Source organism: Bactrocera tryoni, chromosome 3 (genome assembly GCF_016617805.1).
Source record: "Bactrocera tryoni isolate S06 chromosome 3, CSIRO_BtryS06_freeze2, whole genome shotgun sequence".
NCBI classification, from domain to species: domain Eukaryota; kingdom Metazoa; phylum Arthropoda; class Insecta; order Diptera; family Tephritidae; genus Bactrocera; species Bactrocera tryoni.
Window position 1 is genome coordinate 38397153 of NC_052501.1, and position 18237 is coordinate 38415389.

General features: G+C 36.8%; 1 protein-coding gene across 2 annotated transcripts in view; it reads right to left on the reverse strand.

The window, feature by feature from the left end:
• The window catches only part of LOC120772078 (tyrosine-protein kinase receptor torso), a 144899-nt gene that overhangs the window by 21167 nt on the left and 105495 nt on the right, over window positions 1-18237 (reverse strand). For both annotated transcript variants that reach the window (XM_040100472.1, XM_040100473.1), the window contains exons 12-14: window positions 16197-17235; window positions 3635-3729; window positions 1223-1342 (exon numbers count right to left, since the gene is read on the reverse strand). In XM_040100472.1, coding sequence (XP_039956406.1) covers window positions 1223-1342; window positions 3635-3729; window positions 16197-17235 — 1254 coding nt within the window. The remainder of the gene's footprint in view (window positions 1-1222; window positions 1343-3634; window positions 3730-16196; window positions 17236-18237) is intronic.

An 18237-nucleotide genomic window follows, 5' to 3' on the forward strand; every position in this document is an offset into this window, starting at 1 on the left:
GGCGCATTTTACGTCGAGATCTTAAACTGAAAGAGTACAAAATACAGCTTGTGCAAGAAAGGAACCCGCTCGAACTTCCCAACCTTCGCTCTATGGACTCTTGAAAAGTTCCAAGAAAATTCGACGTTTTCAAACCATATTTTGTTCAGCGAATAGGCCCATTTCTGGCTCAATATGTATGTAAATAAGCAAAATTGCCGCGTTTGGGATGAAGGGCAACCTGAAGAGATTCAAGAGTTGTCATTTCATTCAGAAAATCAACGGTTTGGTATGGTTTTAAATAATCAGTCCATATTTATTCAAAAATGATGCCGATGTATCATGTTGATGTTGATCATTTGGTTTCAACAAGACGGCGCCACTTCCCACACATCGCACAAATCAATGCATTTATTGAGAAAATACTTCGGTTGCCAGATAATTTCAAGTTTGGGCCCGTCAATTGGCCACCAATCGATATCCCATCGTTGGACTTTTTCCTGTTGGGATAATGTAAAGTCTAAAGTCTATGCAAGTCTATGAAAATCCCGCTTCGATTTAGGCCTTGCGTGTCACGCGTTCGCCAGTTACCAGTCGAAATGCTCGAATGAGTCATTTAAAATTGGACTCAACGGATGGAACATCTGAGAAGTAGCCGCGGCCAACATTTGAAAGACATAATCTTCATAAAATAAATGCCAAGGATGTTCTTTCGAATGCTAATAAACATGGAAATTCGGTCTGTGGAGTCTTGAGTACAATTTCAGGGTAAGTGAACTTTGAGCAATTTTTTTTTTCAAAATGTAATGCATGCTTATTCTTCTATAAGAAAAATTAAACTACGGAAAATTAATTACGCAAATATTTCAACAATAGCCACACTCGAATAAATTTCACGTGCGCATGGTTGTGTAGCAACAACTCGAGGTAAACACATGTCACTGAAGAGTTTTGTAACGAAATTGTAACCAGCAGCTTTTTATTTAGAATTTTCAAGCAATTAATTCGGTTTCATTTTGCATGTCGGATAGAATGAGCAGCAATTGGACGAATGGTAATGAATATATATGAAAGTTCAAATAAAATAGCTGCACATTTGTAACACTTGACCGTAATATAGATTTATATGTATGTATTAATGCATTGGGCTTCGTGTGCACTCGTATGTGTTAATCTAAAAAAGTTGTATGGCTTTCTTATAGGCGGACTTTAGTTACGAATTACAAATATTTCTTTTACTTACACATCGCTCTGCGTCGTGTACACCTGGTGAGTCATTGATTCCAAGGCCAGCCATTTGATGGGCAATTTCCCATTTCCGGTTTTCTTATAAACGTTCTCCTGGTAAATGTCACGGCTCAGGCTATGTTGTTGTTTATAATTATGTCGGTAAGCAGTAATGATCAAAGGCGCAACATCAATGCCATCCAAAAACGAGATAAAAACGTTGGTAAAATAATTATACTTAATAATAGAGCGAATGTGAGTTCAAAGATAATGAATTGCGTTAAACTTGTCCTGCCGTACGCAAGTAAAACGAATAAAGATTCAAGCGAAGTTTCTCATTGACATAGAGAGAGGGAGAGCGAGAGAGATAGTAATGCGTTAAGGATGTGGAAGCGGGAGCTAAAGCTGACACCAGCAACGGTATTTAAATTGCGTATGCAGTAGGCCAGAAAGTTTGTGACGAGAAACTTAATATTATTATCGGAACTTCCAAATGAACGGTGCAGAGTTTTTCTCTTTGGCGTCAAAGCTTAATATTATAACAAAGTAAATGCGACATGTTCTTTCTAATTACAATTAAAGCTCAAGAGTGAATGTCATTTTCACGGTTCTTTGCGAATACTTAGTTGTGCTATATAAGGATATATTTGGCTTTGCTAAATATAAAGCGATTTTAAAATTTTCAGCGTTTTCTCATTTCTACTATCATATAATAGAATAGGTTGTTCTAGATTTGAATCAGTTTAAAGCATGAGTCGAGAATCAGGTACTGTTTCCTCATATACAACTTCAACGATTTCAAGCAAAAGTTAATCTTTTGTGAATCTTTTTTTAGACATGTGGTTTTCATGAGGAGATAAAAGTATATAATTTAATTTTATGGCCAAGAATTTAACTTTAATATAAATATAAGATTTTTCCATTATTTTTTTAAATTATTTCAGGCAAGTGACTGCCGCGACTGACTCTTATAAATTTCAGCGGAGATGCTTAATTTCTAAACACTTGTAGCAGCAATTGGAATCATATGGCAGCAATAGCGCAGAATATTCTCTTCCAAGTCATCAATCGTTTCGGTCTTATCTGCATAGACGAGCGACTTCACACAACCCCACAAAAAATAGGCAAATTGTATAAAATCGCACGATCTTAGAACCCACGCCACAAGCCCACCACCCGCGAGAATGCGCTCATCAAAAGATTCCTATAATAAATTGATTGTTTCCTTAACTTGTATGGCAAGAAGCGCTTTCTTGTTGGAACCAAAGGTCGTCCACATCAACATCCTCCAATTCAAACACGAAAAATTCGTTAATCAGTACTCTAATGCATTTTCCATTGACTTTAGCATTATGACGGGTTTATTATTTGAAAAAATATGGACCAATCATTCTTTCATCCACCATTTCATCATTATAAAATGTAAAACCAAACTGAGTATAAATCCCGTAATAGAAGTCAAAAAGACGAAATTCAATGAAAGTATTGCCTCATTAAAAACCACACGTCTAAAAAACACTCGTTATTTTGCTAATAAATAAGACAATAAGCGGTCCATATCCGCCTCCACTTTTTATAGTGATGTAGCTTGCAATATATGTACGTATATACATAAGTAGATGTTTATCTGTCTGATAAACTTTATTTCCATGGGTAATAGAGTTATTTAGTTTCTTAAATAAACGCCAGAAACTCTTTACTTTGTGTATTAAAGTTTCGAAAATTACAATTAAATCCATTCTCGAATAAAGACTGCTAATTATTGTTAAAAAACAACAATTATTTGTGAATTATATAAGCCTTAAATTTTTCTCCAGATTTCAATTAAATTGCTTATAAAGAATAGCGCCTCTTCTCTGGGACCGCAGAGGGTTAAGCTTTCGTTTAAACTTTCGCGAACGAATTTGGCTTTTTAACTACGTCCAGCCTGTTGTGGAGCTGGTGAATATGCCTTGTGTAAAGTTTTGAGAGTTATTAATTCTAGCAGAAGAAGGGGTATGCTTTGACACTGGATTACACAAAAACCGTTTACATTCATTACGAAAGCTCGTGTTCTCTGCTGTAGTAGTTATGATTGCATATGACCTACATAACATATGCCCAGAAATTCTGATCAAGCAGTATGTGCCATAAAATGTGAAAAAATTGAAATTGGTGGATCATACATTTTCTGTGTTATTTAAAGTCGCGTAACTCTGAAAATCCCACAAACATATGTTCGCCAAAAAAGCTGATAGAAGTTCACTATGCTTACGGTTATGCGTTGTCTCACCTCTTTTCATGTTAATCGTGACAAAAGATAACTTCATTCAGATTATTCTCCCAAAAATTACCACAATTAATTTTATCAAACGAATAACTATGCTAGCAACAGATTCAAATCCAAATTATGTAATGAAAGAACTACTCATTAGCGCTGAAAACTCACCCAAAGTCAGCAATTTTAATGGTGCGATCTGGTGCAACGAGCACGTTCCGTGCAGCCAAGTCCCGGTGAACCACTTTATTCTTTGCTAAAAATTCCTGGAAAAGTAAAAATACAAAAAGATGAATTAGCACAGCTTACTGTGAAATATTTGCTTTCGGGTTGGCTTGAAAAAGCTAAATATAAAGGAAAATAAAGGCAACTGCCATACAAAAATAAAATAGGCAATATAAAAAACACTCTGTGCCGATTCTATTTGATTTTGTTGCATAAAATGCCACTCTCACTTTGCATTGGTTTACGGAAATTATATTATAAATGAGTTAAACAGTTAATGGCAAAATAAGTTTTATTTAATTTACTTAACGTGTACATCCTTATTAGACAAAGCACCTTACAGGTTTATCGGTATAACATATAAACGTAGAATAAATTCTACTTACTAACCGATCGAGTTATTTAGATATTGCTTAAAACATTCTTTCAAAACAATTCTACTCATGAATTTTTTTTAGCTATTCACTTTTATTAACAGTCGTTGTGTTTTGACGGGAGCAGTTGCCGACGACGGCCTTACTTCACTGAGCTTAAAAGAACATATTTCAAAACGATTCGTTGATCAGCGCCCCAATAAAACATGTATTACTTGGTTACAATTGGTCAGATGAAAGGGACACCTTTTCCACCTTGGTCGGGTTCAAGATCAACCTAAAACCTCTGTCGTGCTGTGTATCCGGCACCCGACCGCCGTTCGACTTCCCACTGAACTGAATTTTCCATTCTACCTTTAGGTTTAAACCACAGCCACCACGAATCCCCTCAAAGGGGCAAACCAAATGAGTAGTTTGGAGCGAACTCCAGGGACTAAATGCTCTCCGTGTTAGCAGATTTAAGTCTCTGCTCAGACCTTATAGCTTTTGCTTATTGCTATAAAACGAATCGGAAATCTAACTTATTTTTACAAAAAATATATATATGGTACATAAGAAAAACTCCTCTGGATTACGACTCATTGACTTTTATAAATAAATAAAAAGCAATCAGTTTTTGCATTACAGATAAATAATACGATATTTATCAATACCTAAATTGTAGATCACAAAATTATTTATATTGAAGAAAAAAATTTTCAATATTTTGTCCTATGAGCCACGATCTCTGCGGCTTCTGAGGTATAATGAACTTTATAATATGCGCATGTTACCAATTCATCTATAAGGTAGAGAAGCCTGTTTTTTACAACTTTTTCAAACGTTATATGTCAGAAACGGTAGGTTCTGGATAAAATATATTCTGACGGTATAATGTAATTTTATGATCGCGGGGACATTTTTTTTTTCTACCATTGAGCTCGATTGTTTTTTACATATCGGTCGATGAAGAGTTTTAGTTGCAAATAACTCTCAAAAATGTTTTAAATTTAAACTATTTTTCTGCCTTCTGTTTTATTTGATATTGGCATTTAGAAATTTCATTTGGTCAAAAACTTAAACAGGTGCCAACGCAAATACAATGATTTTTAACTGAAACCATTCCTATATTTATCATAGTTTATTCATCTTCGTAACCCTCTATGACCAATCGTATAAAATCTTGTGCAGATTCATTTTTTTTTTATTATATAATTATTTGCTTACAAAACTAATGGAACACTTCTAAGTTTGAACCTCAAGCTGATGAAATTTTTTTTTCGATTAATTTTGTTGACTGTAATAAACAAATCGTGCGATGTCTTTTTGATCGCTTTTGTTTTAAGTGGGCAACGGCGGGACATTTGGCACTCACAATTGTCGTCATGGAACAAAATAAAAACAAGTAAGGAAGCGCTAAGTTCGGGTGTCACCGAACATTTTATACTCTCGCATGGTAAAGTGATAATCGAGATTTCATTATACGTCATTTACATATTTTTCAAATACCGTATTTTTGTAAAGTTTTATTCCGCTATCATCCTTGGTTCCTAATGTATATATTATACAGAGAAGGCATCAGATGGAATTCAAAATAGCGTTATATTGGAAGAAGGCGTGGTTGTGAACCGGTTTCACCCATATTTCGTACATGTCATCAGGGTGTTAAGAAAATATTATATACCGAATTTCATTGAAATCGGTTAAGTAGTTCCTGAAATATGGTTTTTGGTCCATAAGTGGCCGACGCCACGCCCATTTTCAATTTAAATAAAGCCTGGGTGCAGCTTCCTTCTGTCATTTCTCCCGTAAAATTTAGTGTTTCTGACGTTTTTTGTTTGTCGATTAACGCACTTTTAGTGATTTTCAACATAACCTTTGTATGGGAGGTGGGCGTGGTTATTATCCGATTTCTTCCATTTTTGAACTGTATATTTTCAAAATAACCTTTGTATGGGAGGTGGGCGTGGTTAAACGACTCCATAGAGTTTGGTTGACATAGCTTTGGTAGTTTCTGAGATATGTACAAAAAACTTAGTAACGAGCGGGGCCACACCCACTTTTCCAAAAAAATTACATCCAAATATGTCCCTCCCTAATGCGATGCTTTGTGCCAAATTTCACTTTAATATCTTTATTTATGGCTTAGTTATGACACTTTATAGGTTTTCGGTTTCCGCCATTTTGTGGGCGTGGCAGTGGGCCGATTTTGCCCATCTTCGAACTTAACCTTCTTATGGAGCCAAGGAATACGTGTACCAAGTTTCATCATGATATCTCAATTTTTACTCAAGTTACAGCTTGCACGGACGGACGGACGGACAGACGGACGGACGGACAGACAGACATCCGGATTTCGACTCTACTCGTCACCCTGATCACTTTGGTATATATAACCCTATATCTGACTCTTTTAGATTTAGGACTTACAAACAACCGTTATGTGAACAAAACTATAATACTCTCCTTAGCAACTTTGTTGCGAGAGTATAAAAAAAATTGTTAATCTACATAAAAATACCCATAGAGGTATGTAAGGAACTTTGAAAATGTTTATTCATTCAAATATTATAGACATTTGAATTGAAAAATATTTGTCAATAATTTCGTAATAATATGGCTTTAAAAAAGTTTTGAATCAAACGTAATTTCCATATGAAATTCTATACAAAATCCGATTTTAAATAAACTCTCACAATTTGAACACGGTCGCATAAAAAATGGTCGAGTTATTTGGTCACTATGAAGCCGTTCAGAGAAAAACATGATTAATATATATACTAACAACTTTATATCTCATTAGCTCATATCACAGTAGCACTCTAACTAGAACTAGGTCTGCTGCACCTTATATACTAAATCGTTAACAAAACTTCGTCACTCGAACATTCTGGCAACTACGAATACCGTTGGCTAGTTAATTCTGAAATATTTATATCAACATGTAAATGATAAATTGTGATATTTGTGAAAATTCTTCTAGTTTTGCTGCAACCAGCTACTTCAATCTGTATATGTATATGTAGATTTATACATATGTACTTAAATACTATATACTCATATACTTTTTTATTGCTATGTGTGCCTTTTCTCTGCTGTCCTTGGTAACTTTTTGAATTTTTAAACACCTGCATTATGCCGGATTATAAGTTGTAAACACCATTCACTATTAGTTATGCATATACGAATATTAGAAATGTTGCTCGCTTTAATCTCATGTAGCGACCTTCAGAGTTTTCTATTGTTAATACCGCTAAAATTTATTGTCTGTATTCTTAATTAATATTTGATTCTATTTAGGATGTTTAAGCGATTTTGCATTATAAATTTTCTTAGTGTAATCAAAATTTTAAATTTATTTTCAATTTATAGTTATTTGAATTATTACCTACATGTAATTTTTGTACACAAAAAAAATACCGTTACAGTCAACATCAGTGTGGGCGCTGAATTTTTGGACTTGGAACTTCCTTAAAGGCAATACAATTTTCAAAAACTCTGGTTCGGTATTCTCTAGCTTTCAAAACAAATACTTGTTTTACTTAAATCCTTAACTTAGAACTTGGACGAAAGAAAAACAAGTGAAAATTGCATATTTGTCAGACATTTTTTTTCAAAAAAAAAAGAATCTCGAAAAAAGTCCTTCGTCCAAGTCTTTAACAATTGCAACCTGTGTTAAATTTCAGGTAGATCGGTTGAGTAGTTAACGAGAAATTTATCTTTCCAATCGACTTCAAAAACACAGTTTCGAGAAAAATGCTTTTAAAGACGGCTCACTTAGCCTAGCTAGGCTCGAGGATACAAGTTCTCAAACTGTATCTCCGAAACGATTACTCGGATCTACTTGAAAATTTAGGACAATATTCTAGAGTTATTGTACGACTTAATAAGACAATAAAAAAATCGATTTTATGTTTCATGTAACCCTTTAATAAACGTTACATCATGAAGGTCTTTAGGTGGATTAACGCAATTAAAGCAAAGCTTGACATAAAATCGATTGATAAAAGAACATATGTATATGCCCAAAAAATAAGGTATCGTTATATTTATTTTGAAAATTCTTTATTTATTCTTCCAAATCAATTTCATCCTCTTCATCTCAACGGATTTTCCAATCTTCGAAACACTGGTTGTAGTCGCTTTCCGGGATGACCTTCAGTTCCGTCTTCGCTGCGGCTTGAATCTCCTCCATCGTATAAAAACGGTGTCCCCGGAGCGGTCTTTTGAGCTTGGTGAACAGCCAGAAGTCGCACGGCGCCAGATCAGGTGAATACGGTGGTTGCGGAATGATATGGGTTGAGTTTTTGGCGAAATGATCACGAATTACGAGGGCAGTATGGGATGGTGCATTATCGTGGAGTAAAAACCAAGAATTATCTTTCCACAATTCCGGCCTTTTTAGGCGGACAGCGTTACGCAAACGACGCATAACGTTCAAATAATATTCTTTGTTGACTGTTTGACCGGTTGGAAGGAATTCATAATGCACAACACCACGATAATCGAAGAAAACAGTCAACATGACCTTGATTTTTGAGCGACTTTGGCGCGATTTTTTTGGTCTCGGCTCTCTTTCGTACAATATTCACTCGATTGATCGGTTGTTTCGGGGTCGTAATCATAGATCCAAGTCTCATCGCCAGTTATAATGCATTTCATGACACCCTGGTAGTCGGAAAGCATCGTTTCACACACTTCAACGCGACGCCTTTTTTCCGAAAAATTCAATGTTTTCGGTACCAGTCGAGATTTGACGCGCTTGATACCCAAAACATCCTTCAAATTGGTATTGGCTGAGCCTTTCGATATGCCAACTTCATCAACAAGGTCTCTAATTGGTAATCGACGGTTTTTCAATACCAACTCTTTGATTTGTTGAACGTGAGCTTCGTCGGTTGAGGTTGATGGTCGCCCTGGACGCTCATCGTCTTCAACACGTTCACGGCCGGCTTGGAATTCACTATACCACTTGTAAACATTTTTTTAGACATAGTCTCATCACCAAAGGCTTTCTGCACCATCCTCAACGTATCCGCAGTAGAAAATTGATTCCGTAAACAAAATTTAATGCAAATTCTTTGCTCAACAAATTTCAACATCGCAAAAAACGAAAACCTCGCTTTTAGCAGCTCACAAAACGACACGTATCTCAAACGCTAATGAATATTTTGACATGAAATTTGACATAAATGTGACTGACAGTACTACCAACCTAAAAAAAAATAATTCTCCAAATCCTTCGACGCGCGCAGTTTAAATTAAAATTTATTTTTATTTATTTTTTGGGCACATCGGCTAAAACATTACCTTTGTATTCTGTTAGCTTTAATTCTTCCCGAAATCGATAAATTTTTAAGCAATATAACGTTTTCGACCAGGTCCACGAAATTCCTAAGCATATATGTAGTAGTCAATTCCAGTAATTCTTTGTAGCCGTTCCTAATTATTTTATTTTTTATTTCTTCTTTAAAAAATACGTAGGTACTGCTATCTTTAGTCAAAAATCGTTCACGTTACAGGTACATTCGAAAACTGCTCTTAGTAAAAGTTCGTATATATGATGTCGGTAAATACAGTAGTTTTCGTTCGAGTATTTGTTCAAACACTGTTGCAAACCCTTTATATATGCTATATAAATATATAACTTTGAGGCTGCTATTATTTCTTCACCGTTTTTATAAGTAACAGTAACCGGAAGTCGTTCTACTTCTTTGGCGCTGTTATTACCAATATTAGATTTCCATCTAAAGGAAAGTACCGCAATTCATCTATTAATAGAAAACTTACCATCCAAATTGCATATTAATTACCATTTCCATTTTAACCAAATTACAAGATTTTAGTGATTTTGGAATGATAAGAAAAATTAGATATTAGAATGGCACTAATGAAGCCGCAATGCACGTAGTATGGAGAAATTAAAATGTTGCAAAATTTCAAACGCCGGGAGTCGGCGTTACGAGTTTTCGAGAAAAGGGTTCTGCGGAAAATTTGTGGTCCTTTGCGCATTGGCAACGGCGAATATCTCATTCGATGGAACGGTAAGCTGTCTGGATTATTAACATAGTTCAGAAAATTAAGGAACAGCGGCTTGTTGGTTGGCTCATGTCGTCCGAATGGATGAGAACGCTCCAGCTCTGAAAGTATTCGACGCAGTTCCCGCCGGGAGTTATGGTTTTGGGGCCCGCCACGTAAAAAAACACACCCAATGAAAAGATCAAAACAGCCTTGGCTGAAAGACCCTCCCTTTTAGTATAACAATCTTGTCAAAATACTTAAGCTTTTTAAGATTATGTAATAATATTTGACAGTCTATTTTTAGGTTTCCATCACCTCATTAAAATTTGCTTTAAGCAACAAAAAATTATATTTCTGCGTATGCGAGGAGAATATTGCTGTGGCGTTGAAGATTAAAAAAATACAATAGTTGAGTAAAGAAGATTTTTATATGCAGGTATGAGTGTGAAATCGTTCTCTCTTGAGATATTTATATATACATAAGAACATGTGTACATACAAACAAATTTTATTGTTTTCCTTGAAACCTTCGTGAAGTACTTTTATATTTTAGGAATTGCTTTCAGCAAAGCATATGAACTTAAAAACTCTTTTGATTGTATTTTGCTACAAATAAATTCATGACTTTACATATACACCACATGGACTGAAAAATCTGTAGCCAACACGAGACTTAAAAATGTGGCTTTATTGTTTGACATAGAACTTGCATGGTATGCGAAAGTGGAGTCTAGTCCATCGCTTATTTCCACAGACTGAATGATCCGCCAAAATTCAATGTAGTTTATACTTAGTTGATACGTCATAAAACTTTGAAATTTTAGGTAAGCTTAGCCTAAGACAAAGATGGAATTTTTTTTGTTTGTGGCATCTCCCGTCCCCATCAATTTTCAGCACATGTAGAACACTCCTCGTACTGCTGAGGAAATTTCAACTCACTAAACCAATTGTTGTGTTCTTATTCACTACATCAGACACACATACCATATAAGTATGTATAAGATTAATTGCAGCGAAATTTAACCAAAATAGAAGCCAAATGCATTTCAATGTTGGGAGGTACATAAGTATATATATACACAAGGATTTGTATTTTGCTCGAATTATCCGGTATAATACGACTTTAATTATGCATGTGTTTAAGGAGGCATATACAAGTATGTATATGCTTATTTTTGTTAACACTGAATATAAGATTGAAATATGAAAATGTTTTGTAAACCGAAAACAGGTGCCCACACAGCTTACGCGCTTGAATACGCAAATGTGTGCATAAATATGTGTTATGACTCAGGTTTTTGTCTCTAAAGCTCATTGCAGAAAGTACGACACATCACATACATTTATGTACATACATGTATGAAAGTATGTAAATGGGTGTGTCTTATGCAGACATATTTCGATTTTGTTCCACCTCATACTCACTTTGCAAATATAGTTTTATATTTCCTACTCAATTTACACAAATCAGCGTGTGTTCATGCATCGTTTCGTAAGGACTATTAGGTTGATCGAATACGTGACACCGCATTGAGAAAGGATTTTTCTGTAATTACAAAGTTGAACATTTAGCTAGAAGAAAATCAAAATACTTACTCCTAAATTAGGTTATAGGCTCGGAAGATCGGTGCTATCGTTATTACCTCTCATTGCTGGGAGATGATTTTATAACACATAATCGGGGGTATCACGAAATCTTATATATAGTACATTAACTGCTTTGGCCACTTTTCTACGTTTCAAAGATAATAGGTCAACAGTGATTTGGGGAAAAATATCTGGCGATTGCTAGTTCCCTCATAATCATGTAGAAGTGTCTGTTCATACCAGGTTATATAATACTTGAATTGATACAACAGTAATATTACTTTTAAAACTAACTGTAATAGTTTGAATATGAAGATAGAGTGATGTGTCAGAAGTTCACACAAGTGAGGAAAGGTCTCTGATTACCACTCACTTGGAAGTGGCCAGAAAGAATTCATTTGCATATGGTTCAAGAGTCTTACGACTTCCGGTATTAGACCAAGTATCCACTGGGTAGCCAAAGAACATCTGTTCCGAGCTAAAGTGAGAAGGCGAACCATCCCTCTCCAGGGTTGTGCGCTGAGTTTGCGAGCCGTCACGTAAAAAACGCTCCCCATGAAATGTAAACATCAGCCTCGGAGGAGAAAAACAGTGACAACAATGTTAGTCTCGAAATCCAACGCTGGATAACTCTTGCCAACAGGTGCTACTTTGGACTGAGAAGTAAAGTTCTCCCTCAACGAACAAAAACCAAATTCCACAAGTCACTCATCATCCCCGTCCTGCTATATAGTGCAGAGGCATGGACGATGACGATGAGTCGCCGTTACGAGTTCTCGAGAGAAAGGTTCTGCAAAAGATGTGCGCGTTTGCCACGACGAATATGGCATTCAAAGAAACGATGAGCTGTATGAGATATGCGATGACATTGACATCTTTACTGGCATGACATTGACATAGTTCAGTGAATTAAAAGACAGCGGCTACGCTGGCTAGTTCATGTCGTTCGAATGGACGAAAACACTCCAGCTAGCAGAGGAAGAGGAAATCCTTCACTCCGTTGGAAGGACCAGGTGGAGAAGGACCTGGCTTCCTTTCGAATCTCCCGTTGTCGCCAAGCAGTGAAAAGGAAGAACGACTGGCGGGCTGTCGGAAACTCGGCTATAATCGCGTAAGTGGTGTCTACGCCAATCAAGATGTTATAGAGAACACTGTCTGACCTACATGTCAGTCTTTCAGTTTTATAGTTACCGGACCGGAATTTCGTATGAAGATATATTTTTACTATACAAGAACTAATGATTAATATAAATCTGCCAAATTTGAAGATTGCAAATCTTATATAAGGTTTGATGTCAATATTTTTTTACAGATTAGTTGGTTGACTTGGCGTTTGAAACATCTTCTGACCGCAAATCGCCGCACTTAAGCGAATGTAGGGCTCTTTATGCTCACAAGTATATTTCAATGACTCATTGTATTCGATAAAATTCCAAAGGTTGCCACCCTAGCAGTTCAACTTCTTGTAGATTCGGACTTTGTGAAATGTGACCCCTTCCTAGCCTTACTCGGCGTTCGTAAATCAGTTCCGCCTATAGTAGTATTAACATTGAATCCGCCATTTTTTATGAATCACAATAAACACTTAAAAATGCGGAAAATTTCACAGCTTAATTCCAGCTGGATATGCAAGTTTTCCTATCGTTCGCGATTTCCAAGTATTGTTTAACTTTAATCTTCGTTGTTAAGCGCCACTACCTTTCGATAAAATGGAAGGAAGGTGCATTGAAATTCAGTGAAAGTAAACTTTCTGAAAAATGTTGGTAGGCGAAACTCGAATAAAAATACCAATAAGAGATTACAGAATAATGCTATACAAAAACTTAAAAAGAAGCTTACAAATATGCACACCTCAATGGTAGAATACTAAATACAATCTGTCTAACTTAATAAATCTGCAATGAAGAGAAATCGGAAGCGCTTCTTCGCATATACAGCATTCCACAGTTTCACAACTATGAGAAATTATTAAATCGATTCGGATGAGTATTTATTACACTTTCATTTGCGGAAGACACTGAAGGACATCCCATTTGAAATGTGTTAGCAAGCTCTAGTGGATCATAAGCCAATAAGACAAAGATTTGTATTAAAATACGTGAAAATGTTGGTAGTTGGGTTCAAATACGATCACTAATTCAGTCCTTCCGTTTAGAAATGCTCAACATCCTACAATATTTTTTTAAACCCCATTACCATTACTAAGATATATTAGTCTCTGTAAACAACGAAATTATAGGTCAATCTCTAAGATGGTAATCATAAGGTCACTACTTACATTACTCTATATAGCTTATATAAGAATTGTGAATTCGTAGATAGTTTCGCCTATCTTGGTACCAGTATTAACATCTAAAACAATGTCAGCCTCAAAATACAACGCAGAATAATTCTTGCCAACAGGTGCTACTTATGACTAAGTAGGAAATTGAGTGCTAAAAATCTCTCTCTCGACGAATAAAGACCAAACTCTATAAGCCACTCATTATTTCCATCCTGCTCTATGGCGCAGAGGCATGGAAGATGACAACATCTGATGAATCGAGAGAAAGAATCTGCTCTGCTGCACGAGTTGTACGTCGATATTGGCATAGTTCAGCGAATGAAGAGGCAGTAACTGCGCTGACTAGGTCATGTCGTCCGCATGAATTAAAATACTCTAGCTCTGAAAGTATTTGACGCAGTACCGCCGGAGGAAGCAGAGGAAGGGGAAGACCTCCACTCCGTTGGAAAGACCAAGTGGAGAGGGCCTGGCTGTACTTGGTATCTCGAACTGGTGCGCTGTTGTTAATTCGGCTATAACCGCGTAAGCGGTGCCTACGCCAGTAAAGAAGTAGAATAAGTGATTTCCGACTTTCAGTTGCCTTTAATCCGTTTATAGCGATAGATTTAATTAGAAATGTAGTTTATCGTTAAATCGGTCTAAACTCATATACCTAATATAATGATTTCCCCTCCTATGGTTGACTTTTCCAAGGTATACCCAATATTGAGTTTCATCGCTTTCACTTTCTTTCTATCGCATACCATTTATCGGCATTTGCTCAATATAACTCAATAAAATTAATGAGAATAATTCTATTAGCACCATATCCTTCTTTAGTAAGAATTAGTGATAATTCCCTCGCACTTACCATATAGCACTGATATAGCGCTTGAAACAAGTTTTAATCGATTTTACAATTTATAAAAATAACTTAGCTTACTTCTAATTTCAAAGAGGTAGAGATCAATTTTGTTACATAATCATAAAATCTGTTGCTTTTTCTGTAATTTCGTTCTTCATTATTTCATAGATATAATAATCTAGAGCTATGTAGAATTTAGACTTAGTCTACGATGGTTTTTTAGTGGTTTGCCTGTTCATATGTATATTTTTAGCCCGCATCTGGACTAGCGGACGGACAGATATACATATGTACCTGAGTCATCATCATGAATATATATGTATACTACTGTCCGCAAAAAATAGTAAGACTTTTTTATTTAAATTGCGCGAGCAAGTGTTTATGATTGGTACATGTTATTCAAAGAGGGTCGAGAATGCGTTGACGATGAACCATTTCCAGAACCGCCATCAACTTCAACTGATGATCAAGAAGCCAATAAAATAAAGGAATTGATTGAGAATTGACGACTAACAGTCAGAGCTCTTACTGGCATCGTTAGAATATCGATAAGGTAAGTGAAAACCATTTTGATAGATCATTTGCCCCTAAGAAAAGCGAAAGCAAAATTTGTTCCAAAAACACAAATTTTTTTGAAAAACCGCGTCGCGTTAGCAACTGTGAAACAATTCTTTACGACTACCAGGATGGCATGAAACGTACTATTACTGGTGATTAGTCTAGGATATATGCTTTCGACCCGGAAACATACCATCAATCGACCGAATATCGTGGCAAAGCTGAGCCAAAGCCGGAAAAACCACGTCTAAGCAGGTCAAAAATCCAGATTATGTTAACAGTTTCCTTCGATTATCGAGGTGTGGTGCACTTCAAATTCCTTACGATCGGCCACACTGTCAACAAGGAATACGTTTTGAGTGTTATGCGTCGTTTGCGCGAAGCTATTCTTAAAATGAGGCCAGAACTATGGGCCGACAACTCTCGGTTTTTGCATCACGATAATGAACCGCCGACGACCGCTCCGGGGAAACCGTTTTAAAGACATTAAAAGCGAATCAGTACAAGCATTGAGTGCTATTCCGAAAATTGACTTTAACAACTGAAGGATTTGAAAAAACGTTGGCACAAATGTACTGGGGCCAAGCGGATTAGAGTTAGAGTTTTCTTTGAGAAACTTTCAAATACTGTTGTTATTGCAGAGAGTCAATTGAACTATTGACTCACAAATAGGCCACAATCTCGATAACTACATACTACATGAATGCCAGTACCTGTAATATTCACAACCAATAAAGTCAACTTACCAATTAAGAGCGCCGAACACAATTTTGAGTGTCAATTGACACTCCAACTAATGGGTAAAAGTGTAGATAACGGAAATAACAACATCACATATTAATCTCTTGTTGTGGTACTCACCATGCCAACCGCAACCTGTCGCGCAATATCCAGGAGATCGGCGGTGCTTAAAGGCTGACGGCGTACAGTTCCGCTCAAGCCGTCATGGTCGAAATTGTCTGTGGTAGTTGCAGCACTAGTGATTGTAGTAGTTGTGCTGTTTTCAGTAGGGGGCAACGCCAGCGCCTTGTTGCGTGCTGCAGCACGTGCTTGACGCCTTTGCCACTGACGTTGGCGCAGTGCCGCTTCACTCACGATTTCAGGTAGAAACCGAAAATATGACTTATTTTCCACCGCACCGGTCGATTTCCGCGCACTTTCGTTAGCAGCTTGTTGTTGTTGTTGTTGTTGTTGCGCTTTTGCGTGACCCTCATTCAATAAATTTTGCTGGCATTCACAATTTCTCGTATGCGTGTAGTGACCCTCTTTTTGCTGTTGCTCTGCGTGCTCGTTGTCAAACTGTTGCATTGTCGCCTCACCACTGTGAGTAGTACAGTTAAACACTTTCTTGTTTTTTACACACTTGTTACTCTTGCATGAGTTGCAGCAGATTTCCTCGTATCCGTACGATTTGTTGTCTGCGGCAATGGAGTGTGGCGACATCAGCGGCGTGGGTGGCGGCGGCGGCGTACTGCCATTTATGGTGGCGATCGATGTTACCGTAGTCGCCGCGGATATATCATATGTGGGTCGATAGAGGGTTGTTGTTGTTGCTGTTGTAAGACTATTTCGCTGGTGTAGCGCGTTTAGATTTTTATATTTGAACTTGAGTCGCTCAATGATGTTGCTGTCAATGCTGAAAACCTTAGCAACGCCGCCACCACCACCACCCTCTTCGGTGCCACAACCGCCGCTTCTGCTGGTGTAGCTATGGTCAATGGAGGTGCGTTGGCTGTTGCTGTTGCTATCGCTACGATTGCGTAGTTGCGTTTGCGAAACGCTGCGGCGCCCACGCCTCTGGTGTTTTTTGGCGCCGTTTCGACTCAATCGGCTGCACATCCGATTTATTGAGGCACTGCTGCATTTTACATTCAAGTCGTACAAATATTTCCATTCATCTCTGCAACGATAAATGGGCCGCACATGATGCGGGCGAATGAAACAATATTAATTCCGAAAAAATCCATGTATACAGTATGTGCAAATGTATGTGCTACGAAAATAGTAAATATTGGCATACCGACTGACGGCACGTGCAAACTAGTGCCTGGTCAAAACCGAAATTCGACATTTTTATAGCTTCGTGTGGAATGAATTTCAACATTAATCGCTAGGCGTATTGGTAACTTTTCCTATCAAAAGTAAAAGTTATTTAAGGGGTCAGCAGGGTAATATTTTTTCCAAAAATTTTTTTCTTTTGCATTTTCTGTTCCCTTATACCCTTCGAATTAATGTAGAATCCCACTTTACCTTTGGAAGGTTTCGAAAAAGGCCCAATAATAATAATACCGCTCGACGTTTGGAGCGCTCGGAGTGCACACCTCAAACTTTAAACACGTTTTTCTCAAGCACACTGTTTTTTTAACTGGCGGACATGATACCGGTCGAACTACTCAACCGATTTGCTTAGTTTTTTTTAATGTTCACAAAATGCCTGGCTATCGTACCTACTAGATTCATGTTTTTTTATAATTTATTGACAATGTTATGACAAAATTTATGTAAAAACATGGGGAAAAATTAAAAAAAAAACCTGAATTACTTTTTTATTTATCAACATTTTTTCATGATTCTAGTAGGGACGATCACCATTCCCGTACTTTTTAAGAATAAATTGGCTTTTTGTGTTTCAGATGATCCAAACATGAGAAATTGTGTCCGCCAGTAAAAAACCCATCTCATTCACCCAGCCATTTCTCCGACAGATGTCATCAAAAAACTCCGAAAAAAATTGTTTATTCACTCCACGATATACCTCATGGTATGCGAAAAAAGTTCTGTTGTAGAATAAAAACTTGTATGAAAAAAAATGTCAGAAAAACAGGCCAGATAAGTATACATATGTACAATTTAGTAGGCGCAATCTTCTAGGCACAATCTTTTTCTCCATAGGATTTATTCG